The sequence below is a fragment of the Saccostrea cucullata genome, unplaced genomic scaffold (genome assembly GCF_032062105.1).
Source record: "Saccostrea cucullata isolate Sc308-1 unplaced genomic scaffold, CSIRO_AGI_Scuc_v1 ctg2139, whole genome shotgun sequence".
NCBI lineage: Eukaryota > Metazoa > Mollusca > Bivalvia > Ostreida > Ostreidae > Saccostrea > Saccostrea cuccullata.
Window position 1 is genome coordinate 155466 of NW_026926647.1, and position 26845 is coordinate 182310.

Here is a 26845-nt window from a genome sequence, read left to right on the forward strand (position 1 = left end):
TATATAATATTTGAATTTTAAATCGATTAATAGATAAATGCATCATAATATTATATCTAACCAGTGGAAAATATTTATTCTCTGCGGAGCATGAAAACAAGCAGTCACTGAAACGAAAACAAGTCCTCGAGAATACGGAAGAAAATTATGTTGTTACTCTTGTTTCTTGTGCTAGGTAATGCGTTTAGATTTTGATTAACACTGTCTTTAATATCCTTAATGGAGATTGTTGTGACATATCCCAATTTCAAAGTGGTAGAACGAAATATGATGAAATTGCATAATTTTAGTACACGTGCACTTGACTCAAAATCATATGATTATATCTCTCCACTGATCAAGACTTATCGATTTTAGGCTTATGTCATATATATACCTTTTTATACCTGTTAGTTGGTGCATTGAGAAACAAACTTGACGAGCTCCATAGTTCCTGAAACAACAACGCTTTACAAAATTACATATTTAGACAGGCTCAGCTCTTATAAGCTCATCTTAATGGTTTTAGAATCTATAGATATAAACAGGAACCTTTGATATACTATATACACTTAAACTTTGTTATTTTTTTTAATGGTGTGACCGTTAGGGCGAGCGCCATCGAAAAACACTTAAAAAATTGATCAGCCACTTCATACATCAAGCCGCACGAGACATCTCAACTAGCTGTGATGTCACAAGACATCACGGAGCTCATCAAAGCTTAGGTAGACTGAATTTATACACAGCTAGTGCAATTTGGGTCGAAAAAACACTGCAGTTATTTTTTGTTTCTTTGAAAGATTTCTACAAACTGAAAGCCTTTTATGCTTTTAAGTTTACTTATTATTTTTTTATTCGTGCAAAGGACATTGGGCAGTAAAGGAATTCTGAGAATGTTTCCGAATTTCCTCTGTTCTTACACGTTACTTTATTGAGCTCACTTCACGCTTCACGACGCTTGCTGCGCTGGCTATTACAAACTCAATCGAACTAAGATTAACCTTCAGGATGTCCCAGGAGAAAACAATGTTTAAAAATATGTTTTACGGTGTGGCCATTGGGGGGAACGCATTTGTACCATAATAAAACACACTTGAAACATTGATCAGCCTGATCTTCAGACACCATTAAGTCACACGAGACATCTTGACTAGCTGTGACGTCACAGAGCTCATCGGAGCTAAAAAATATGGAGACAGATGAGGGTCTAGTTGAATCTATAGATCTAGACTGGCTAGAGCAATGTTTGACGAAAGTCATTGTAGAATATTTTCTTGTTTATTGTTTCTTTTAAGATTTCTACAAACTGAAAGCCTTTTATGTCTTATGTTATTTATTTATTCTCTAATATCACATGGAATCCTGGTAGCAAAGGAATTGTGGGAAGAAAATTCAATCAAAATTTTGCTTGATGTATGTACAGATTTCATTTCGAATTTCACTGCACTCACTGTTGCTTAATCATTTAGTTTGCTTCTGAGAATTCTTTGTATGACTATAAAATGCTAGACTTTGAATAAATGCCATTGAATGTGTTCACTTTGAGCCTTTCTTATGCTAGGTATGTATACCCCATCATGTCCATGGTATGCGAGATATCAGATTTTCAGATACTGAAGTTTCACTGTAGCTATTTGTTATACGTTGTTGGCCTGGCCTTATCAACATTAGATGCATTAACCACAACAACTGCTCCTGATCCCACTGTATTTGTAATTTGCTGTGGAACATGGCTCATCAATATTAGTTGTATACAACAACAGCTGCCTGCCACAGGCACCTGACATTTCTTATTTTCATTCTAATAAAAAAAAAATTATTATTTTAAAAGAAAAATAAGTAACGTCAGGTGCCTGTGCTGCACCCTGATCTCACTGTATTTGTTATTTGTTGTAGGCGTAGCCTCATCAATATTAGCTACAGCAACCACAACAACAAAAACTGCCCCCTAATCACACTGTAATCAGCATTTGTTATAGGACTGGCCTTATCAACATTAGCAGTAGTAACCATAACAGCTGCCCTTGATCTCACTTTATTTGTTATTTGTTATAGGCTTAGCCTCATCAACGTTAGCTATCCCAGGCACGACAACAACAACAACAACTGCAGCCCCTGATCTTGCCTGTCCCATGTGGAGGAACTATGTGGATACCTTTAATCGTGGGGGTGGGGGCCAATCTGTGAGAGACCGGGGGGTGATGTTTATGTGTAAATTCCACCCAGAGAAGTGTGAACAGTTGGACTGTGAGGGAAGGTTCAGCAATGCATTGGTAAGTTCATCATCGGAAACCCACCGTTGGTCTCACATCTCTTACCTCCTTTAGGATAAGTCACATTAGGTTGGGCATATAAGTGAGTCTAGCGAAAATTTTGGCCTTACGTCCCATAGGAGGTAAGAGAAGCGAGAATGACTGTGGGTTTCCAACGATGTGGTAAGTTAGAGGAAAGGTTCTGTATTGCATTGGTAAGTCAGAGGGAATGTTCAGCAATGCATTGGTAAGTTAGATGGAATGTTCAGTAATGCATTGGTAAGTTAGAGGGAATGTTCAGCAATGAATGGTTTAGTTAGAGGGAATGTTCTGCAATGCCAGTCTTCACCAAATCTTTTACACTAGCCCAAACAAATATTTACATGCCCAGAATTATATCAAGTAATTTTATTCTTATTTGCTGATTCACGCCAAGGAAATGATACAAAATTCATTTCTATCAATCTATTGTCTAGCTCTTAACATTGTTCCTAGGATAAACTGTCTCTAAAACTTTCTTTTGTGCTTGAAGCTGTTTAGATGAAGAATCAAAGACTTTTAAGTATATTTAATGTTTTTGGTATTATTTAATGTGATAAAACAGAGGCTTATGCCTCAGAATTTACATGCCCTTCAGGCTTGTAAGTGTACAGTTTCCACATGCCCGCTTCCAATTTTACCAGGTCCCAGGCTTCGGGCTCCCAGGATTAGGTGAAGACTGCAATGCATTGGTAAGTTAGAGGGAATGTTCAGCAATGAATGGTTTAGTCAGAGGGAATGTTCAGCAATGAATGGTTTAGTTAGAGAGAATGTTCAGCAATGAATGGTTTAGTTAGAGAGAATGTTCAGCAATGAATGGTTTAGTTAGAGAGAATGTTCAGCAATGCATTGGTTAGTTAAAGTAATGTACACTGTATACAGTGTATAATATTTTTTGGAGGAGGTTATATCAATTTTGTTGAATATTACTCTACATGTATATAGAGAATATAGGGACCATTCCTTGTTATAGAATATATTACGAATGTAATAATACCACTTGCCTTTACAGACAGGAACCTTTCAGTATTGTTTAAACATGATCATGAACCACTGTGATAATCCTATCAGTATGGACGTCAGCATCAGCGTGGATAAATTCAACTTTAACTTCGCTCAGCGAGTCACACACAATTCTCGATTCCCTCTGACAATCAATTTTCAGAGTAAGGATTTTCTGTAAAGCCTAGATAAATAAATTATGTGTTTCCGATTCTCCAACCTACTCTTATTAAAAATATAGGAGCCACCCCTGAACAATTTTCTGCCAATATCTTTCCAGGAGTAAACTAGTCCAATTTTACAATTAGTAATCCCAATCTTGATCAATTCCATGTTTAAGGAAATGCATATCATACACATATTAATCAGAAATATTTTTACAGCGATATCCTGGGGAAAAATGCCAGCGTGCCTGCCAATAAACATGATAAAATGTTAAAATAAAATGTTTTCCCTACCTACCCGAAGGCTTCCTTTTCGAAGGTTGAAATCACAGGAAACGCACTATTTATTTATCTTGGCCTAATTATTTCTTTCCTAAAAAATCTTTGGAAATCTTTTTTTTTTAATTCACAGATTCTAATAGATGAATAGATAGCTTTACAAAACATATATTAATACATTTTCTGTAAATTTTTCATGAGAGAGAGAGAGAGAGAAGAGACTGAGAAAGAGAGAGATAGAGAGAATAAAAAAATCACATATTAGTATTAAGCAGATTCTTCCAGGGCTCCTAGGCTTTGTCAGAGGTTACCTATAAGTATATATAATTTTGTTGCTTCCCCAATATATTTGTTTGAACATTGAAAATCTTTCTCAGTAATCCTTTCCACAGGCAAATCTTTCACAGTAATTCTTTCCACAGGCACTTGGGGTGTAGACCCCCCTTCTTTTCCTACTTTTCCCATTTGTTGGTTGAACAATGGGAGAAAAAAAAATGTAAAATTTGAAAAAGCTTTTCATAGACAAAAAGAGTGACATCATTGAAAACATGTGAGAATACAGAAATAGGAAAAAAAAGTATGGTGATCCTTGATCTGAAAAAAAAAAATGAAAATGAGGGATCTATATGCCAAGGGTCTGTATTTCTGTCTCATGGATGTATTACTTATAGGTCTGATTTTTTTTATGAATCTTTCACAGATACCAGCCTTTCTGGGATTCCCCTTCATGAGTACCTGGAGTTCACTCTGGTTAAGCTGAATGCCACAGCTGTCAGATTAGGAGTAAGTAACTAACAATATACTGTAAACGTATAACATTTGGCGGTGTATTTTTTTTACCATTTTTGGCGGAAAGAAACTTCAGCTAATTCAAGTACAACGATAAATATCTTAAACATATACATTAATAAGAACATAAAGAAATGTGCTAAATCAAATCTGCACTAACTTGTTCAAAAATCAATCTGCCAAATATTGTACATGCTAAATATAATACTTTTACAGTATTTTCTTACCCCACCCTTGTTGATTTTTTGAGGACATCTTGGCTTACGATTGGTTAAAGTAGTTGTCACATTGAGGGGGTGGAATACTTATACCCAGTCAATAGTAAATCAGTACACCATTGATGTGGAATTATCATTCTTTTGAACTATGGCTTTGCCTAGCCATGTATGAAATTTACTAACCAGGTATCATTCCAAACCCTGTCACTAAGAAACTATGTAACTAATATTACTCGGGTTTGTTCTTAAGACCTGGGAGCTTGGAAATTGCCTTGCCTTTGAGTTCGAAATCTCCTTGGGGTGTTCTGGTACCTTTCCTACACTTCTTAGTAGGGAGGCCCCCTTCCTTTTGATGCATTGGGAAACATGAACTTGTTGGTCTTTTCATTCCAAAAAAACATCAAAAAACCTGCCCAGCAAAAATTTGACAATTACCAGTATTAACTTAGAGCCCCATGGCATGGAAAGGCTTCTTCTAAATTTGAAAGTATATATAATTTTGTTGCTTCCCCAAATCTCAATGTTTTTCTTTTCCCTTTTCATTATGTAGATGAAGCTGGCGACTGAGTTGTGTATCCCAAGCCTCGGTTGTACCTTTAACAAGAATATAAATCTAATACCAGACAGTGTGGTACCTGTCTCTACATGTGCTAAATCAACCGTAACACCTCTACCAAAGGCACCAAAGTGTGGCAAAGGAATCACTGGTGGTGGTGGTAAAGTAGTATTCACCACCACCAAAATGCCACCACACACCACCTACAAGTCAGGTATGGGTAGTGTAATGATAAGTTATGCTGTGGTTTTATTCACCATTATTACAATGCCACCACAGAACACATTCAAATCAGGTATATTCCTTGAACGCTCCACCCACTGAACACTTTCATTGGTTAAAATTACTAATAAATATTCATGAGGGAGTAGTCCCAGGCAGTAGCTCTGATTTTCCAGGGAGTAGTCTTCAGATGAGGGAAATAGTCTCTTCTCGGTGAAATAGACAGTTTTATGGTTTTAATTTTATATAGAGTAATTACAGTAGAAGTGTAATAATATAAGATATATGCATTATAATAATGCCAAGTAGCACACACATATTACATGAAGGCATTAGTAATTCCAAAGGTCTCTCATTCATTTGAAAATACTACCAAGAAAGCAAGGTGCAATATGGGTTAATGTTGACATTGATAATGATGTGTTTTAACTGCCAATTCAATCACATAATTATTCATGTAGATATCAGGAATGAAAAAAAAAATGTTTATTATAATAATAAAGGTGACTTGGAAAATATTTTTCCATACAGTTGTCATAGCTCTTAGGGCAAACATGTATAAATCAGAAAATTGATAATTAGAACTATCTTTTTTTATATACCTGAAGTTTACTGTCTAAAATTAACTGGAAAAAAGCTTTTCTTTTCTAAATAACTTGTAGTTTATATATTTTTTTTTAATTTCATGCAGCTTCTTTTGGGAAGAACTGTTCCATGAATAGTGCTGATAGAGAGAGTAATATATGTGGAAAGAATGAGATGTGTAAACAGGGCAAATGTGCCTGCTTCACGCCACGATTCCCTCTGTGCCAGTACACCAATCTATGTCAGACGGAAGGTATGACATAACACCAATTAATTTAGCTCACCTGAGCAGAAAGTTCAGGTGAACTATTCAGGTCAAAATTTGTGTCAGTCTATTATTGTTTTCCATGCTGTTGTTGTCATTTTTGGTCATGGTTAATGCAATTTTTAACCGAACTTGGCACATACATGTAGTTCCCTCTGTGCCAGTACACCAACCTATGTCAGACAGAAGGTATGGCATAACACCTACATAATTTAGCTCACCTGAGCAGAAGGTTCTGGTGAACTATTCAGGTCAAAATTTGTCGTCTATTATTGTTTTTCATGCTGTTGTTTTCATTTTTTTCATCTTTATTGCCAATTTTAATCAAACTTGGCACATAATTTTCTTTGTGTCAGTACACCAACCAGTGTTACACAAAATGTATTGCATAACACCTACTCATTTTAAGCTCACCTGAGCAGAAGGTTCAAGTGAACCATTCAGGTCAAAATTTGTCTGTTGTTATTGCTTTTGTTAGCTTTCAATCAACATTTGTACCTTGTCTGTAATTGTTATAGTCACATACTGTTGTTTTGTCGTTGACATTGTTATTGTTGTCATTTTCTCAGGGCCAATTTTAACCAAACTTGGCGCAGAGTTTTCCCTTATCAAAGTAATACAAAGGAGCTGTGTTTATCACTCCACTTGATCCTTTATTACAGTGCTCCCAATCTATCTGTGTCAAATACAAGATATAGACATTTCACATTTTTTTATCAAAATGCAATGGAACTGCAAGTAAAAAAAATCGATGAAAATATATAAAATTATGTTTTTATAGAAATGCTATTTATAAGAAAAATCACAAAAAAATCACGTTAAATATTGGATGTAAAATACCATGATTTTATCATGATATTTTAGGTGAGGATTGTGATATATTGCAATGTGAGTTTTTGGCAATTAAGACCCATCACTATTTCATGTTGCAACTCTACTTTTCATAATTGATTAAGAATTCTTATATATTAGACTTTGTCATGGGTAGCAAATGATAATTTCTGATGTACCAAGTATATGTGCTTCTTTAAATTACTTTGGGCATCTTCTGAAGGATATTGCTTATATTTCTTTAAATGTGACTTACCTCTTAGAGAAGTACATTTGCTGAGAAAATACTGATAAATTGATATTATGTAAAAGAAACTTGGTTGTATTTATGTCAGTGTGACTTTATTGTACCCATTGGCATTGAAAAAGAACTTTGTTATAGTGTTTGATGTTTTTGTCAATTCCCAGAGAGCTGTGCAAAACACATCATTCCTTCACTGGAGTTTGGGCCCAGTAGCCCTCACAAAAGCCCACATTCCAGCTCATCTGGAGGCCCAACAAACAGTAAGTAGCCAATCAAAACATTTGTTACATACATGTACACACAAATAGTAAGTAGCCATTCAAAATACTGGTTTCATAATTTTGATAGATGAACCCACAAACAGTAAGTAGCCAATCAAAACTCTTTATACACCACTTCATCTGATGGCCCTACAAACATAATCAAATTTTCTAAAAATCTTTTTCAGCAATGGGAAAGCAGGACAAAAATATGATGAATTATAAGGATAAATCAATAGTGATCAAGCAATATTTTATGATTATGGCATTTGTGAATTTTGCAGAATATTTTGTTGAAAGTAAAGGGAAAATGAGATGAATATAGATGAACATATTGAGAGGGAAATTTATTTGTATGTCCTTTGATTTGTATGTCACTCTGTTTGTTAAACTGGGAGTAGCCATCAAAAGAATCAACAACTGAATCTGAAATAAAACCCCATTAAAATAAAACCATCAGAACAATACATGTTTTTCAAAAAACAGTGATTTCTGAATGCAGTTTGATGAAACTTTCGTGAGATCCTTGGATCGAAGTGTTGTTGAGCATTTCCTATTTTATGTTTCAGTGGATACTTAATGTATTGACTCAGAGGGTATATTTATTGTAAACACAGACTTTGTTGTACTTTAACATTTGGTTACTTATCTCTTGTTTGAAACTCCTTTCATATCACTGAATAATTTTTTTTGAAGCTACCAGAGTATCATAACATAGTACAAATGTACCCTTACCATTTCATATTTATTATTTTTAATCCAACATACATCATTTGGGGTTTTCTATTGCTTAATTCATTTAACTGTCCTTATTTCTTTTGTTAGAAACAGCTCTTATTGTTGGGGGAACTCTAGGAGGAATTATATTCATCGTCATAATTGCGGGAATAATTATGGTCATATTGAAGAAACGTGGGGCCAATTATAGAGGGCGCCAGCTGTTACTAACTGAGGATGATACAGATGGCATTATATAAAGAAAGAGAAATGTGGAGGAACTTCAAAAAGAGGATTGGATTCTTAGTGGCCGATTCCATTTAGATTTAGATGTAAGCATCAAATGCTGAACTCTGTTTGCAAGATTGTATTTTGTCTTTAGAGATTATATGCTCATCCCTGCATTGTTTTTATTTTTTTTGTTTGGAAAACATGCTCTTAAATTTGCAATAGATATGTAAAAATCATGTAATTATATACTTTATACAACATTATTTTCATCCTGTATACGCTTTTTTCCACATTTGCAAGTATATTCACTTTAATTTGCATAGGCCTAATTGTGTCGAGGTAATAACACTGTTTTTATTAAAATTGACCCTTTTTAATCGGCCCACTTAAAAGAGAGGCAAAAAGAAAGTGGAGACTTTACATTTTTGTGTAATATATTGTAATTCGTTTTACATTTAGACCAAAAAAGAAATTAAGCTATAGTTTTCCAGGTAGTTAGGCATCTTGGATAAGACTTTTGTATTGATAATTTTCTTTGCTATTTCAGTATGTATTGAAAAGTGAAATAACTCAATTTTCTATTTCTGAAAGTAAAAAAGGAATAATGATGTTATGCCCCTTTTCAAACATGCTAACAAACATGCTAACAAAAAGATTTTTTTTAAAAATTTTCTTTGTTAATAACTTAACTATATAGAAATATTTTTTGTTCAAAATTGTTGGAATAACATAGTTTGAACTGAGTATATCAAATTATAATGAATAATATTACATGTAGACACAGTCACACTGTTAGAGGGGAAAAAAACTAAGAATCATTTGATCATCATCATTTGTTGCCTGATAAACAGAGATAACTATTTCAAAACAAAAATAACAAGGGACCTACCTGCCACATTGAATATTGAAATTTTTAATTGATTTTGCTCTAGATCTGAAATTTACTTTTGATAATTTTAGTATACCTTAGAAGCAATTAGATCTGTAAAATATTTTTTGTGAGAAATTAGAGTTACTCATTTTCAGAAAAGGTTTTTCCTTTGAAGTTTATTTATGTTTGTATTTAGTAATACATGTATAATAATTCTACAAAGATCTGGTTTTTTTTCTTCGTTCCAAATATACTTTGTCTTTTTAGTTTTTGAGGTGTTGTGTATTTCTTTATTTTTCATGCACTATATGTAAATTCATTGGTTGCTTTATGGTTATGATTTTTGGAGTCATTTTCATCAGTGTCTGCGTATCGTCATATTTTTCATCAATTTTCATTGTTTGAATTTGATCATCATCTGTTTTCATTTTATGCTTTTGGATTTGATCTTTGGAGTCATCATCATCATTCTATTCATATCATCATTTTCATCATCTTCTTTATATCATGATCATTTTCATCACCATCATCAAATATAATCATCATCGTTTCCATTATCATAGACAGCCATAATGAAATAACGCAATGTTGCTGCAAGATGCTTTTCTCCTAGAGAAGTATCACCTGCCTATACATAATAACCTGTAAAATATATTGTAAATGAAACTTAACTATACAATATATTGTAAATGCCATTTACTGTACATGCCATTTACTGTAAACCAACTTTTATTCACATGCAAGAAATATCCTCTACTTTCGTGACCTACTTTAAATTGCAAATAAAAATCGCCTTGGAACCATTTATATTGTTTTATATTTGTGGAGAAATTATTTTCTGGCTACCAAAAATTAATTATTGCAGATAGAGATTAATTTTGAAACTGACAAATCGAGAATAAAAGATGATGCCATTGATAGTTGGTTTACAGTACCTTGTACAATGTATATGATATTGTCAATGATCTGTGTTTACTTATTTTATCATGGTTCACCATTATCTGACATGTAACATACCAAACATCCCCTACTGTGATATTTTATTCAATATGTTTAACATGTTTAACAAAGAAGATATAAAGAAATAACACAGTCAGCTCAAATTCATTGGAACTAAACAATAACCATCTTTATTCTTTCTTTAGATCATTTTATTTGGGTTTTTTTTCTTCATCATGGTAAAAATTATGGATCAATTCCAAATTTAAGATTTCCAATGACTGTATATTCAGTAATGAAAACATAATACGCTTAGAATGCTATTATATGCTTTCATTATAAGAAGCGTAAGTTTTACAAAGTGAATATGGATTATGTTAATTTCTTTTTTGTCAAGTAAAATGTCATTTTGTAAGCTCACCACATCATTTGATTTATCTACTAAATCAATTTTTATTTTCTATTGATTTTTTTTATCGATTGAGGTGCAAAATTTTATTATTATTTTCTAACAAGTATACTTAAATGATTCTTGTGTTATATTTAAAATTATTTTGAGTTTTGAATTTTGAAGAAAATTTAGAACTGTATAATTAGGTTTACTACACCTTTTATTGAATTTTCTTTTTAACACTTTATCTCCCTTAAAACCATTAGCTTGTGTTAAAAATGAAATGTTTTCTGTGTCTTAAGCTTTGCAGATTATCTATGAAATATGTTTAGTTTCAGTAGAATTTGTAAGTTTTTATACGTATATGATATAATTTTGTATAATGTATTTGGAATTCTCAATTTTTTTGCATATCATTAATGCCTGTCATATAATTATGTGTATTATGTGTAATTTCTATGTTTAATATTTTATATTCATCCCCGCGAATTGCATTTATTAGAAAATCATACTACATTGTACTAGGCTTATGTGCAGATCTACTATATACATGTATTTACATCGCATTTTCATTTCCGAGTTAAAATTAACCAAATGCTTTTAAAATTTGTGCTTACTTTAAAGCCTCATATAAAAGGATTTTTGGTAATTTTTTGCAATGAATTCGTTAATTCTAAAAAATATATGTTGTTAATTTTTAAAGCACAAACAATAAGCTAAAAATAGAAAAGAATTATCTTCATTAAAATAGCTAACAAATTAATGATGGCCCATAAGAATTCTACTTTTCAGAATACATATCAAGGTTTATACTCAGTATCACAAATCTCTCCTTGAAAGTTTGCATAATACATTTAAAGGGACATGGTCACAGTTTCAACTGATTTTTTAAAAACCAATTTTAATGTTTACAATTCCTAATTAGGGCTATTCAAATGATCAGCAAAAATTTGATCATCATTTGTTGATTTACAAAGGAGATACATTATCAACTTAAAATTCTTCATAATGTTAAGTTTTAACAAGACTTGTGCCTTCTTTTGTTTACATATAGTAAACATATTTATAACAAAACATGATTCAGTAAATCACTAGAAACTGTCTAATGGTATTTAGAATGAACTTCTTTATTGAAAATATCTGCATATTAGTATATTTTAACTAATAGTATGTAAACAAAAACATGACATGGGCCTTGTTTACATAAAGTTTAAGAGCTCTAAATATGTCTTGTGTCTCGGCAACTGAGATTTATATTTTTGGTAATCATTAAAAATACCTTAGTGAAGTATTTGTAAGCACAAAAAAAAAATGGAAAAAATAAATCGAAATATTTTCAACCTAAACTATTTCCATGTCCTTTAAGAGGCACCTTTTTGGCCATTGTTTGTCCAGTGGCTCCAAACCTTGATATGCTTGGTGTTTCATTTTGTTAGAGTTGTGAATTGCAATGAGATACATTTAAACATTCCTTTGAATAAAATTTGTTTTCAATACTTTTATGGTTGTTATTGTATTTTTATTAAGAAAAAACGTAAGTTATTGTAACTTCATGTTGGATGAAAACTTAAATGATTGTTTGTGTTTATTGACTTTATTTATGAATTTTAGCAAAAGATAATACAAATACAAATATTTATTAGCACAAACACAGCATTGATAATTGCCAAACACATGAAAAAATCATTTGGTCATATGCAAAGATATAAAACTGAGTGAGAAATCAGAAATGCATTAGATATAAATTTATACATGTATGAGCATGTTCTACTATCAATTCTAGGTGCGAAATTACAATATAGATAAAAACTTAATGTGTTATTTCATTAAAAACCGTAGCCAATATCTGAACCGCAGAAACGGTATTTCTCTAAAATTGCTGACAAGGATGTGGGATATAAAATATTGTAAAGAAATTGTAATCACAATACTTGACTTCCATATCAAACGACTGAGTAATTTTCATACTCATTATAGCTTCACCTTAATATATACATGTACATGTATTTCCATTGAAATCCTTTGTCAAAGTACAAAAAACAAATTTACTCTGAAATAAAAGAAAAAAATATTCTTATTTTGCAGACTTGTTCTTATCTGTCTAACTTGATATCAAATGTCCAGAAAAGCAACTGTAATTGTCAGAATTTATTAAAGCTTTTGAGCTTTGTGAATTTCGACACCACACGTCTTGACCAGCACTAAGTCCGACGGTAACATTAGCTGTGGATGAGAGGTAGTCATTCCCACCTTCGAACGTACGACTGATTTCTGTTCCATCTCTCACCATCTGAATATTTATCGGGTGTGATGCCATTGACTATATATGGTCATTGAGAAGTGATAGAGCCCGGAAACAGGTGCCCGAAACAAACCATGCCGTGAGTAGAAACCATTACCGTCGTTTGTGATCACGTTGTCGAATTCGATTGGTTGGTGGTAGCCAATACTAACTGCACTTGGTGATGATAAACACGCTGTAAATCCAACTTGTTGTATCGCCTTGTCTGAAGGATCTGTGTGAAAAGAGGATTTGGTAAGCAAAGAAATGCGCTCATTGATTCGGCCTAGAAAAGTTTGCATGCGCCAACCATAAACATTGTTTCATGTATTGTTAAAATGAATTTAAAAAAAAACTTAAGTGCCAACAAAAAAGTCTTTTAGGAGAGATGTAATTATACGTCAGATCAGCGGTTTTTTTGTCCTCACAATGTTGACTTTTCAGTAAGTTGAGGAAAAATATTTTGATAACGTGTTCCAAAAGTGAAGATTATTTGATTTTTTCTCTGTATACAGTATATATCATTGAAAACAACATTTTCATAAATCACTGGTATGACAACAATTATCAATTTAAAATTCTCGACAGATTTTGCCTCAAATGTCTTGATAAACCGGAAAAATTGTTGTAATTTATACAACTATTTTTTTTTTTTTTTTTTTTTTTTAATCAGATCTGAGCATCGATATTTTAAAAATATTGTAAATAGTTTAAGTGCGAATTGAAAATTTAAGTCACATATTCACTATGAATTATGTATAGTCTACATTGATCTTGATTTTAGAACTGATGTTGAAAAAAAAGGATATGGAGATAACAAACAGTATTCAGTCTCAAAGTCCATAAAACAATACAAAGAAGGAGCAGAGCAAACACGGACCTCCGAAAAATCAGAGGTGGGATCAAGTGCCATGGAGGATTAAGCATCCCCTGCTGACAGGTCACACCCGCCGTGTGCTCCTTGTTCTGATCAGGGAATAACGAGTGATGAACTATCTTTTACTAAAAACTAAATAATTGTGGAATGATATTTTTCAAAAAAGATAACTACATATTTTCTGGTTTAAGTAATGAAATAAATAATGAAATTGGACAAAATCTACCATTTGCAAGTGATTTTACAAAATGTTGTTTTCAATGAAAGAGATAGAGAAAAAAAATAAAATTATCTTCATCCACTTTAAGTACGCATCTATGCCAATAGCATGCTGCCAAAAAAAGATTAAATTTCGCAAAGAAAGCGGCTTGGAACTTTGAAACATGTTATTGAAAACTGATTGTTTTTTAATGACAAAACTAAAACATTTTGTTTATAAAAATGAACTTGCACTTCTTCATGATTTTAGATAAGTAAATTTTGTAAATTGTCAATCTGCTATCTATTCTATTTGGTTAGAAGGGAGAGGGTAAGAAATTGATTCTAATCGGACAGAAAAGCTTAAATCAGTGAAAATAGTTATATATTTATAAATTCATAACGAAATACTTGTTATCTGCAAAACAGTTCAATATCCATGTGTTCATCAGGGCTTACTTTACTGTTGTCTTATTTACGAAATATCAACATCTATGATACAACGGTATAAAATTATGAAAAATACATATTTCTCCATTATTTTGTCATTAAGGTCTATATTACCTGAAAAAATCATTTCTTCAAAATGATATGAATTTTCACACAAAGATTTTTGGAGATATTGTCTGATTCATGGAAGAATTTTTAAAAATACAGCAAGAAAGAAGTTTAAAAACTTTCAGACAAAGGTCCATCCTTAACTTAAAAAAAAAGTTAAAAGCTTTTAATTTGCTTACTCTAATTTGTTCATAGAAGGGGACATGATGGTGCGACAATAATCTCCGTCAAAGTATTCCATTCGGTCAAGTGGGAACAATGTTAGACGGAGTAGAACTCAACAGTGCTGCAGTTGCATTATAAATGTTACATTGCCTCGACTCATCCTGAATACAAACTTAAGGTATACTCGTAAAACTGATGAAAAACATCAACTTTGCCGAATTTTGGAAGTGTGATAAAGAAATAATATTGACTGTTTCCTACTGTTCATTGCTTCCAGCGCTTGCAATCTTTGCTCTAGAATCTTTACTTTTTGTTTAAGATCCATCACATCAATTTGCCCGACCGTTGACACATTTAGAGAATGTGTAAGAGCAATAAATGCGGACAGAAAGAGTAATATTTCGTGCCAGTTTCTAGACATTTTCTTCTATCAATTCCTGTACTTCGCCGTATAAAAAATAAACTTTCAGATGATAATGTCCTGCGATCCTTTTTATATCCTACAGAGAAGAAGGGAATGAGGACTTATTTATCTGTACTCGTTTATTTATTCTTATTTTCTGTAGTTTAAGAGCACTGCATATTTATTTTTGGTAAAAGACTAATTCCCTACTGATAACTTACGAGTACTGTCTATGCAGGTAGAAATGCAAATAAAACTTTTTTAATGATGAGATCTCGTTGCGAGCAGCGTATTTCATTGGATAATATAAGAAGTTGATTGAGATTTCCGTTCAAATATCGATAATACTTTAGTAGTTAATAAGTTTAAAGTTGAACTATTTCTGCTTCAATAATTTCTCACAAAATAAGATAGACTGAATGAAATTTTATCCTACAAAAATCCCTTTGTTCAATGAAAAAATAATTTTAAAAATATCTCACTGCACTTTGCTTCGAGAGCTTGCAACCTTTGCTCCAGTATCCTCAATTCCCGTCGTAGTTCAACCATTTCTGTTGGCCCTGCTATCGACACGTTTAGAGAATTGGCTAGGGGAATAAATGTGAATAAAACGAGTAATATTCCATTCATTTTTTGATTCCTCTTTATCTTGTACATATTAATGTTTCAAAGTATAAACGACGATGACTCTAAAACATATTTTGGACTGGTGTCCAAAGTACATTGTAATATAAAAAACGTGCTGAAATTTGGTATTTGTACAAATATTACATTAAGGTCAGACGATACGTTCCCCAAAAATCTGTTTTGTATATCTTCATAATATATAAAAAATATATACCAAATTTTCATTACTTTCTAATTTCTAAACCGGTTTCTAATTGGTTTTAAAAATTTGAAACGCTAAAAATGTGATTTTAGCAAACTAATTTTTTTCCTTAAAGGATTATATAAGAAATGCCACCCTGTGGTATCTCGCACTAATGCCCGGTAAGGTACCTCATTTTTTTGTGAGTAAACATGTTAAAGTAAATTCTTCAATGACAAAATCTTGGAAAAAAATTATATATTATTTAGGAACGTCTCGTCTGTCCTTAAGACTCTGTCAATATGAGCTGCAAGTTTGATTTCGAATTTTTTGTTGAGATATTGTAATTAACTATTCAAATGACAGAAAAAAAGAACATTTATTAACTTTTATCCTTTATAATTTAGACAGAAGAACTATTTATATGCTTTGATTGAAGCAAAATTACATTATTTCGAGATTTCGTCTGCTCTCAGTAAGATGAGAAGTTGAAAAGACCAAGCGCGTGCGCATCAATGCTCATGTATTATTGACCATAGAGCCGTAATGATTTCGTAAATTGTATGGTCGATACAAAGACCTTGTCAGTAAATACAATTTATCAATGAGTTAGATGCTGACTGAACTTTTTCATACTTATTGCTAGACCGTTATTCATACACTGAATTGACGACGGATTTTCCCGTTATTTCCCGATCATAACAATGAGCAGACGTCGGGTTTGACCGGTAGGCAGGGGATGCTCACTCCTCCATGGCACCTGATCTCACCTCTGATATTCTGGAGGTCCCTGTTTGTTCTGCTCCTATTTTGTATTATTTTATGGACTTTTGGTCTTGAATATTATTCGTTATCTCCATATGTTTCATTCTCGAAAATTTTGAGGGAACGTTCTTAAATAAATGTTATAGTTTAATTTTGATTTCGTAGTCATTAGTTGCACACAGAAATGCATGATTTTATAAATATTTCTATCACCATAAAAAAGTACACATAAATTATCACACTTTAACAATTTATTCTTTCTAAATAGAAATTAAATGGCCAGAAAAGCAACTATTATTATCAGCCATTATCACAGCATTTGGTCTGTTTCGATTGCGACACCACACGTCTTGTCCAGCATTTAACCAGACAATGACATCCTTTGATGATGACAGATAGTCACTGTCACCAACGTACGTGTGAATAAGTTCTACTCCATCTTTTACCATCTGTATGAGCATTGGATTTGTCTTTGTTGAGTAGATTGTTATAGAGAAGTGGTAAAGTCCTGAGACAGGGGCACGAAAAGCGCCATGCCGAGAATCGAAACCATTACCATTGTTTGTGATCACATTATCAAATGGGATAGTCTGATGGAAACCAACACTCACTCCGCTTGATGATGAAAGACACGCTGTAAACCCGATTCTTTGCTGCTGTAGTTGAGCGGAAGAATCTGTTTGAAAGAAAAATGTTTGACTATTCAAGAAAACAATTAGTTTACTGTATATTAGCAGTTGCATGTTAGTAATTTACCTTCAGCAGAGGGATAACTTTAGAGGGGAAATATAAAAAAAGCACATTTACTAACGTATATCATTGGTTAAAAGGGTACAAACAGAAACTCCGGGGAAACAGAAAATCACGTACGGAGTAATGAAATCGGCATGGATAAAGATCCCCCAGTGCGCAATGACGCTGAATGTTGAACCCTCACTTGAATACTTGATTAAAAATTCTTGAACAAGACGTTAAACAATATTACGATCAATCAATATTTCCGAAATAACACCCCCCAAAAATCAAAGACATATGTAGTTCTTTTATCAAACGGCATTTTAGGTGGTTGAGAAAGTAGCTATTAATGCAATATCGGGGTAATTGATGGTATAAAGCGTTTTAATTGCATTGCTTGGTGAAATTCTATAATTAAGCGGTGTTTTTTCATTAAGGGTTGCTACATCGCCTGCCAAACCTTGTGCGCCTTGTCACATGATCAAACAAACAGGAAAATCCGAAAACAATTCAGTGTTTAAATAATGGCCTTAGATTTGTTTGAAAAATGTCAGTCAACATTAGACTTAATAATATGTTGTAGACAACTATGGCGATAAGGAATATATGTTTGTTATTGGGGTCAAGATAATTTCAATTCTAGGTTTTGAGAGAAGATGGAAACACAATGTCATTGGTATTATTAATGGTTTGAATAGATATCATGATCAATAATCTTCATTTCACTGAACATTTTCAAAAACAAAATGGAGAGTAAATAATTAATGATTATAATTGTAACAGAGATTCTTTTTGCAATTTTGTTAAGATATCAAATACGTGTCAATATATTGCATTTTGGAAACAAAAATGATCAAAGTTAATTAAGATGGTTTAAATTGCTCTGTAAATTTCAATAGAGGTTGCGAAAAGGTCAACACAAATTTGCTGTTAACTTTGTGTTAGCATTTGAGGATTTGAATCGAAGGTGTGGAAGGCGGCTCGCCATGATAAGATGGACACATATATGGTATACTTTCCAACTCTTTACATACATATAGGGGTTAGAAATAAAAATAGAGCGAATCAAATTTTATCCTACCAATAACTCCCTTAAACTGTACAATGAAAAGGTTAAATATGAAAATATCTCACTGCACTTTGCTTCAAGCGCTTGCAATCTTTGCTCCATCATCCTCAATTCCCGTCGGAGTTCCACCACCTCTGTTTGCCCTGATGTCGACACATTTAAAGAGCAGGCAAGGGAATTAAATGTGAATAAAAAAAGTAATATTCCATTCATTTTTGTGGGAGATTCCTCTTAACCTTGTACATAACAGAAGATCGATAAACTCTATAAACAATTATGACCTACAATCATTTTTATATCTCCTTTGAAGAAGATAGGATGGTGTCGTATTATGACCTTTCTTGTCTGCTAAACTTAATTTTGCACTTTGTAGGTAATATTGGTGCATGTTGCTTAACTCTTCAATCAACTCAACCTTGCTGCTGAAAATCCTGGTTGCTGTTCATCGACATGCCCAAAAATAAAGGTTCATCTTCTATAAGGCCATTTTCCGGCCTAGGATAAAATCTCTTTATCCGGATGAAAAATCCTAAAATGTGGTGAAGCAACATTCAATTGTCAATCACATATCGCATTGAAGAGCCGTCTCCTCCTTGCCAGTTTATTTTCAAAGAGAGAACTGCTGTTCTCCAAAGAAGTGCGATGAATAGATTGAGTCATCCTGATTAAGACCTAATTAACAAAATATATGGATCGTTTGTCACTCGTACGGAAAAGTGTTTCTCTAAAAAGTCGAGAAGAGAATTTCTGTTATAAAACCATCCCATCAGTAATTCCCTATCTATAAAATTGTGTGTGTGTACCCATAGAAAAGTCTATAACACAAATAGGAAATGCATTTTCCAGCTACAACAAAGAACATAGCTTTTATCATTTCTGGAACATATACAGCCTACTCCTGATATATTGAAATTCAGGGGACCATGAAAATTATTTCAGTATATCAGCGAAATCGTGAAGCCGCCATTTTTTTTTTATTAAAAGTTCAATCCCGATTTTAAAATAAAGAACAAACCCGAACAAATTAATTTTGTCATCGTTTACCTATAACAGTGTACAGATTACATGAAATATTAGTATTTGAAAGTTTAAATAAAATTTGTTTTTCTTTCTTTTTTGTCGATAAGACAATCTTCAACTTCATTAATTATTATTCCCCGATCGCATTTATTTACATTTTGGAGAAAAATCACCGATGTCAAACTGTTGAGTACTGCTGAATGCTGCATGTATTTCATCGTAAGTGTACTCGGGTTGATATCTTAGCTATTTCAAATTTAGGTTTATCATTAGCCATTAACAGTACAAATTTAATTTGAAAATTAAGTTTTTTCTAGATCTGTGGGGGTTACTATGTTGCCTTTAGCCTAAATACTTCCGTATTATATACATGGAAACAAATTTTAAAGAATTTAGCAGTGAATAATTTTATTTCATAAGAGCATGCAGTATAAAAACACATCAGGTGAAAACTTAATTATTCACACCTTTTTATATCAACTGGTCAGTCAGGCATAATTTCTGTCACCAACCGTAACGACAGCCGCCAGGGAGTACTTCAGTATAACCGTTATGAAAACAACTCATTATCACCTGTGGGGACTGATCAGTGGCTTCAATATAAGCGATATTTCAATATAGCCGATTTCAATATAACCGTTATTTTAATGCAAAGAATATGAGAGTCAAAAACCAGGGATTTATTTTTATTTCAAAATAAGCGGAATTTCAAAATAAGCAAGTTCAATATAAGTGGAGTAAGCTGTATTCAGTACTGAAAAGGAAATACAAAGAACATATGCAGTACGCATAAGGAAATGCAAAGAAGTAGCAGATATAGATAAACCGAACTATCATTATCATATTTATAATTATAATAAATAACTTATAATCATGCCTTATAGCCTATAAAAAGTTTATTTTCTTAATTTTTAGCAGACATTTAAACGAGACCTCCGTGTGTACTTTCAAGACATCCAGTATTCTAAGACCTTTTAAGTGAAAAGTTGACATTTTTTTTCCGTAAACATGCATGGCTAATATCAATTCTCAGTAAATCAACAGAAAATTGTACTTTAACTAAAAATTCATAAAAGAAATAACTCACATAAGCCGCTATCCTTCATTGTGTCTAGTTTGCTATTCCTGCAAATATCGTAAAAATGAAGCGATATCGTAAAAATGAAGCGAAAAGTTTTTATTTACATGTCATAACCACCTTTAACCAGCTTCATAATTTGTCACTTTTTGATTTTATAAGAAGTTTACATGCAAATTTTGGTGTTGGTTAAGGTGGTTATGACATGCGCAGGAGTTATATAACACAGCCACCCTCTTGAGTTTTCCCATTACTTTAATGCTAATACGGACCGATAGTACCTTACTTTGTGACCCTATATCATAACAAATACTACTGTATCATTAACCTATCTATATTTATCATCAGCCTACTGATTCATACAATTTCTATGGGGGAAATACTATTTGAAAATTTGAAGTCATTGTAGGCCGTAAAACGGCCTTGTAGAGAATGATCCTTTACAAATATAGGAATGACAATGACTCTAAAACAAATTTTGGACTGAAATCCAAAGTTATATAAAACGCGTTCTGAAATTTGTTCTTTGTAGAAATATTACATCAATACCCTGTCAATTTCATTATTTTGAAAAAACTATCGAACAGTTGAAATTCATTGATATATCGGTATAATACCATTTCGTGCAAATTTTATTTGGCATATCAGTCTGAGGAATCTTCTTAGAAGCGATTTCATGCTTTAATGTGAATAACAATTAAAGTTTTTAGCAAGAAAAAAAGAGAACAGATTGACACTGGTCCTCATTAGATTATCTTTTTTTTTTTAACTTTTCCGGTGAAGAAAAGTTTATCGAAAACCTTCTTCTTTATAAGTAAGAAACGCTAAGCTACGGAAGCCCAATTAGGACTTATAAAAATATTTTTGAAATTTGATATAACGAATTGACGAATTTGTTATAACGAATTTAATTCATTATAACAATTTCTTTGAATTTGTTATAACGATTTCAATCTGTTATAAAAAGTTTGTTGAATTCATTATAACGAATTCTTTAATTTGTTATAACAAATTAAATTCGTTAAAACGAATTCTTTAATTTGTTATAACGAATTAAATTCGATTAAACAAATTCCAAAGTTTGTTATAACAATGACTGTTCCTTGTCTTCACTTTTTTCTGAGAAATTTTACTTTTAACTTGCTAGTGAAATTTTGTTTTATTGTACGGTCGTTGCCAATATATGTTTTTGGTCAAGTTAAAATCTTTGAAGATTTCCTGCATTATGATTGAATTCATATCATTATTCTCATTAGAAAGACATTTCAATCAATTATCAGTTGCTATGGTACGGAAGCCCATTTAGGACCTATCAAAAAATATATTTGAATTCGATATAACGATTTTTAGAATTCGTTATAACAGATTCATTGAATTCGTTATAACGAATTTAATTTGTTATAACAGATTCATTGAATTCGTTATAACGAATTAAATCTGTTAGTACAGATTTGTTGAGTTCGTTATAACCAATTCAAGAATTTGTTTTAACAAATTTTTGAATTGGTTATAACGAATTCAACAAATCTGTAGTAACAAATTAAATTCGTTATAACGAATTCAACAAATCTTTATATCGAATTCAAAAATATTTTTTGATAGGTCCTAAATGGGCTTCCGTACTATGGCAATACAAATTAGAATTTTGTTAAAATGCATTTACTTTAAATCATATAATCAGAAATAAGATAGATATACGCGTTCAAGTACCTTTGTTTACAAAGACGTTTATATTAAATCACGCTCAAACCTTTTCCTATCACGTGAATTAATACCAGGTGCGATAATAGGTTCAATTTGAATAACAATAGGGTTATCATTTATTGTTGTGCCTTCGCTCATATTGTAAGTAACTTATCTCTCTAGCTGGAGTACTCTGATTTGCTTAGCGGAACAGTTATAAAATGCAGGTAAATAAAGGTGCAAATTAAAAGCTGAAAAATAGAGAAATTGTGGGATAGTGAAATAGTGAACTGAGTTTAAGCACTCAAGAACTGTACAAGTTCTCTAATTATAACTTTGCATACATGTATGCAGATCATTTAGTGTATTGTTTTTCTATGTAAATATAAAACTCTAGTAAAAATGTTTAGAAAAAGTTTGCAAGATATAAACATTTATTTTTAGGTTGTAGATACAAGGGAATACTACATGTATGTACGGTAAATAGAAGTCATCGCTTATAAAAGATTGATTTGCGATTTCAAGAAACATTAGAAAGTATATAAGTGAAAAGGCCATCAAACTGAAGCCATACTTCACTTTTAAATCAATTTTTAACACCGAAGATGAGGTACTAAAGGAATATTTAGTGATATATCTGCAAAATTCAACCCGTATACTTTATCCAAAGAAAGGCTATAGAGGGGTAGGGAACCGTATGACAAAAGATGACGGAAGCCGTTTCAGAGTTGTTGTCTTCCCAGAATTCCCTGACGGATACTGAGAGGATCTTAGTTATCGCCCTTCTTTCTGCGCTCAGTATCATCATTATATGTCTGATCACGTTGATTGTACTAACCTGCAGAAACAACATGAAAGCAGAGTAAGTGTACAACTATACAGTTGTAAAAAGTCATCAATTAAGTCTGACATGCTTACCTTCTTAAACATTTGACGTACTTGTACCTTTTATTCTTTTCTTATCCTTGCTAGCTTCTTACAAGCATCAAACTTAGGCCTAAACATGTACCACTTGATTCCCTTCTTAAACCTAAAACATATACGTTTCTTTCAAACAAATCCATCATTGTCTAAAAACCCATGCAAATATCCCACGTTTCTTAAACCCTTAACTATATCCTTATGCTTCGCTGAAACATTTAGTTGGCTTCCACAAACCCAAAAATGTTTAACATGCTTCCTTTGAGCACCAAACAGCCATTTAAAACTTTCTTTTACTTTAAACGTTCTCACAACTATCTTTAACGTCAAAAAATGTACATGTTGGAATTTCATGTCGTCTCAAAATCTTCCTTTGTCTTCTTTAATATTAAATTGGATCCCAAAATACCTAAACAAACCTGCATTATGCCTTCAAGTGAGCCAAGCACAATATTTTTGTTTCCATAATTATGTAAAACTGTTTTCCACATTTCTAGAAACCTGTGAATAAAGATGGTCTTAAATAGTTTACAAATGTGAATTTAGTATACTTTTTATATTGTTATGTACGAAAGTAATAATTGTTGGAAATTCTTTATATTTTCAGTAGTGGAGCACACAACAAATCTGTTTCAAGGTATTTATGTACATAAACTAATCTAATATAATCTTTTAATGGAAAAATGAAACATATTCAACCATATATAGGATATTCTTTTTTGTCTCCCTTCTGATTATGTACTTGTTTAGGCAGCCAACCATTTTGTCTTATTTTTTACACGTTATTTATCTGATCAATATATTTGAAAAATCTTTTAAGACATTTAAAAAGCGTTTATTTGGCACATAATAAGCTTCGAAAACTCTAGAATTATTATGAAGCTGTTTTCCTAATGTAGTTTAAGTTTTCAATACAAAAAGTGGTTACGAATTAATTTTAGGTAATGTATATATAGACTAGTTGTTCTGGAATTCTTTTTGTCCATCAATGAAATTGACTTCAATGGAAAGCTACAAGTCAGAAGAAAGAAAAGAAAAAAACAAACAAACAAACAAACAAAACAAAATAGAACAAAAACAAACAAACAAACAAACAAACAAAACAAAACAGAACAAAAACAAACAAACAAACAAAACAAAATAGAACAAAAACAAACAAACAAAGCAAAATAAAACAAAAACAAACTAACAAACAAAAAAACAAAAGAAAATTTAAAAAATGGAAAAAATAAAAATCAACTAAACATACAAGGATTACAATGTACGAGGGTCATTCAAAAAGTTCGTAGACTTTCGTCATAACTTTTTTTTTTTATATATAAAATGATAATTTCACTGCATATATATTTAGCACTGTTATCGGCCATAAGTTTATTGACCGACCTGCACTTTAATCATTCGTGATGACAAGACGTAGTGCTTTTGTGATATACATATTAGATTATAGTTTTAAAAACAATAATTACCTCTAAGTGAACTGTTGGTAGAAAATTTTACATTTTTGCTTCACACAAACGTTACGTTTTTAGTGCGGCGCACTTTTTTGTAAGTATGTCTTGTGAACGTCAGATAATTCATTCCTTTTTCAGTAAAAGAAAATGTATAAAACCATTGATAAAACGAGGTTAAAAATTTCCCTTTTTTATTCAGTTTTAAACAAATTGAAAAAAAAATTACTTGGAAAAAAATATCACTTAATATTTTAAACTTTAAAGTTCCAAACATATCCCTCATAAAGTTCCTTTTTTGTGTATTAAGATTTTGTCTTCTTATTTTTATTTTTAATGCAGGAGAAGTATTGGAAAGCCCGTGCTAACTGGACGAAACGTCAGACTATCTGTTTCCAGACTTAACTCTCGATATAGTGATGGCAACTTTGCAGCAAAGCGAGATTCCTTTATCAACAGAAGCGTAAGAACTAACCCAGTTTATTTCGAAAACCAAACTTTTCAGTCAAACTCTCCAAGAGAAAGTGAATTGTATTCACTACCAAGCGGAAGTGGAAGTGATGCTGTATTCACTTTGCATAACGAGACCCCACCTGATTCAGAACACAACTTTCAACAAAATTCTAATTTCTTTTATTAGCGGAAACAAGCGTAAATCAAAGACAATGATTTGGAAGTTATCAAATTCATGACATGGATTTTGGAATTGCGGTTTCGCTTAATTTCAACATTAATAACTTAGTTCTGTTAAAATCGGACAACAATAGAAACTCGATCATGAAGCCACTGAGGACGCCCTGTTTGATAATAGAAATATCACCTTGTCGATACACTGCTGTTACATGCATGTTCATGAAATAAATACAGTGAAACATGTCTCATCTGATATGCACTTGGATACGAAATTTGTGTCAGAATAGACAAGATGACGGACTGCACAATGTAGAATGACATGAAATTAAGTAAAATAGCAAAGAATTTGTACGTCGGTGTTTACAGTGTGATGGATTGCACAGTTGTCAGATTATACAGTTTTCACTGTAATTCCAAAGAAAAGAACAAAATTAAAATGGTGATTAGTTTGTGCTTTTCTTAAAACCCTTCAATATAAACCTGTTTCCCTTTTGTCAGTTCTTAACTCTTGAGGTTTATTCACATGATTTATAAATATTTAGGTACTGCATGTAACATAAATATATCATTGTACATATAAAACTCTTGATTTAGGTATTCATTCCAGCAGAGCAGATTATTTTTGCATTACTATATGAGATCACATTTACAAAAATGTCTGTTTACCGATTAAAAGAGAGTACTCAAAGGAAATGGACCTATGTGCCAAATATTCTTCATATGTACACATGATTCAACAAATATTTGAAACATTTTATTTTACGGAATATTACATGCATTTTAGAGACGAAATTCCTAGTTTTTATTGAAATGTATCTTTCGAAGTACCTTAATGAATGGTTTGTAGTGTCGTCATATCACACGATATCATATCAACCAAAACTATCTCACTATATCTATTGCACACTTATCTCACTGAATCTATTCGCAATTTTTTCTCGCTTTTCCTATCTAATCTTGTACATCTTTCGTGAACAAGGCGTATTCATTTTTTTTATTCAATCGTAAATTGGAACATCATCAATATGGAAAGTGGTGCTGATAAAACCTTTTATTACACACTTAGTAATAAATACAGTTTTTTTGGATATGCGATATGGCTGACGTCACAATAGCCGTATCAGCCCTGCAGGGCTAATATGGATTTGCGGGGCTGATAACCTATATCAGCCCTGCAAATCCATATCAGCCCTGTAGGGCTGATACGGCTATTGTGACGTCAATATCACACCCTTAGTAAATTAAACCACAAAAACAGTACTTGTGATCATACACAATTTTTGGTGGGTTCTTAATTTACAAAACATGTAATAGATTATTTTCAAATTACGGATCGAGTGCATTGAAATAGAAGTAGAAACAAACC

General features: G+C 32.1%; 3 protein-coding genes across 3 annotated transcripts; 2 read left to right on the forward strand and 1 right to left on the reverse strand.

Moving 5' to 3' along the window:
* The first annotated feature begins 77 nt into the window (after positions 1-77).
* Positions 78-12337, forward strand: LOC134272310 (uncharacterized). The gene is made up of 8 exons (XM_062754558.1): positions 78-175; positions 2038-2255; positions 3286-3439; positions 4419-4501; positions 5276-5495; positions 6195-6341; positions 7593-7688; positions 8514-12337. Exons 1-8 carry the CDS (start codon positions 148-150, stop codon positions 8663-8665), a joined length of 1098 nt encoding a protein of 365 aa, XP_062610542.1. The 5' UTR covers positions 78-147; the 3' UTR covers positions 8666-12337.
* Positions 12338-17152: 4815 nt separating this feature from the next.
* On the reverse strand, positions 17153-18909 carry LOC134272307 (complement C1q tumor necrosis factor-related protein 6-like). Its single transcript, XM_062754555.1, has 2 exons — positions 18762-18909; positions 17153-17568 (listed from the first exon to the last, which is right to left on the reverse strand). The coding sequence occupies exons 1-2, from the start codon at positions 18907-18909 to the stop codon at positions 17153-17155; spliced, it is 564 nt and encodes a 187-aa protein (XP_062610539.1).
* Positions 18910-22637: 3728 nt separating this feature from the next.
* LOC134272301 (uncharacterized) lies at positions 22638-26186 on the forward strand. Its single transcript, XM_062754547.1, has 4 exons — positions 22638-22704; positions 22922-23339; positions 24006-24035; positions 25189-26186. The coding sequence occupies exons 2-4, from the start codon at positions 23185-23187 to the stop codon at positions 25484-25486; spliced, it is 483 nt and encodes a 160-aa protein (XP_062610531.1). The 5' UTR covers positions 22638-22704; positions 22922-23184; the 3' UTR covers positions 25487-26186.
* Positions 26187-26845: the final 659 nt, after the last annotated feature.

Bases quoted from the DNA above. Each gene is read 5' to 3' on its own strand.
- LOC134272310 (XM_062754558.1), top strand. From the start codon at position 148: ATGTTGTTACTCTTGTTTCTTGTGCTAG. The intron at 5,496-6,194 runs GTATGGGTAGTG...AATTTCATGCAG, and splicing joins ACACACCACCTACAAGTCAG to CTTCTTTTGGGAAGAACTGT. The intron at 6,342-7,592 runs GTATGACATAAC...GTCAATTCCCAG, and splicing joins CAATCTATGTCAGACGGAAG to AGAGCTGTGCAAAACACATC.
- LOC134272301 (XM_062754547.1), top strand. From the start codon at position 23,185: ATGACGGAAGCCGTTTCAGAGTTGTTGTCTTCCCAGAATTCCCTGACG. The intron at 23,340-24,005 runs GTAAGTGTACAA...TTATATTTTCAG, and splicing joins AGAAACAACATGAAAGCAGA to TAGTGGAGCACACAACAAAT. The intron at 24,036-25,188 runs GTATTTATGTAC...TTTTTAATGCAG, and splicing joins CACAACAAATCTGTTTCAAG to GAGAAGTATTGGAAAGCCCG.
- LOC134272307 (XM_062754555.1), bottom strand. From the start codon at position 18,909: ATGAATGGAATATTACTTTTTTTATTCACATTTAATTCCCTTGCCTGC. The intron at 17,569-18,761 runs GTGAGATATTTT...TCTTTCAAACAG, and splicing joins AGCGCTTGAAGCAAAGTGCA to ATTCTTCCGCTCAACTACAG.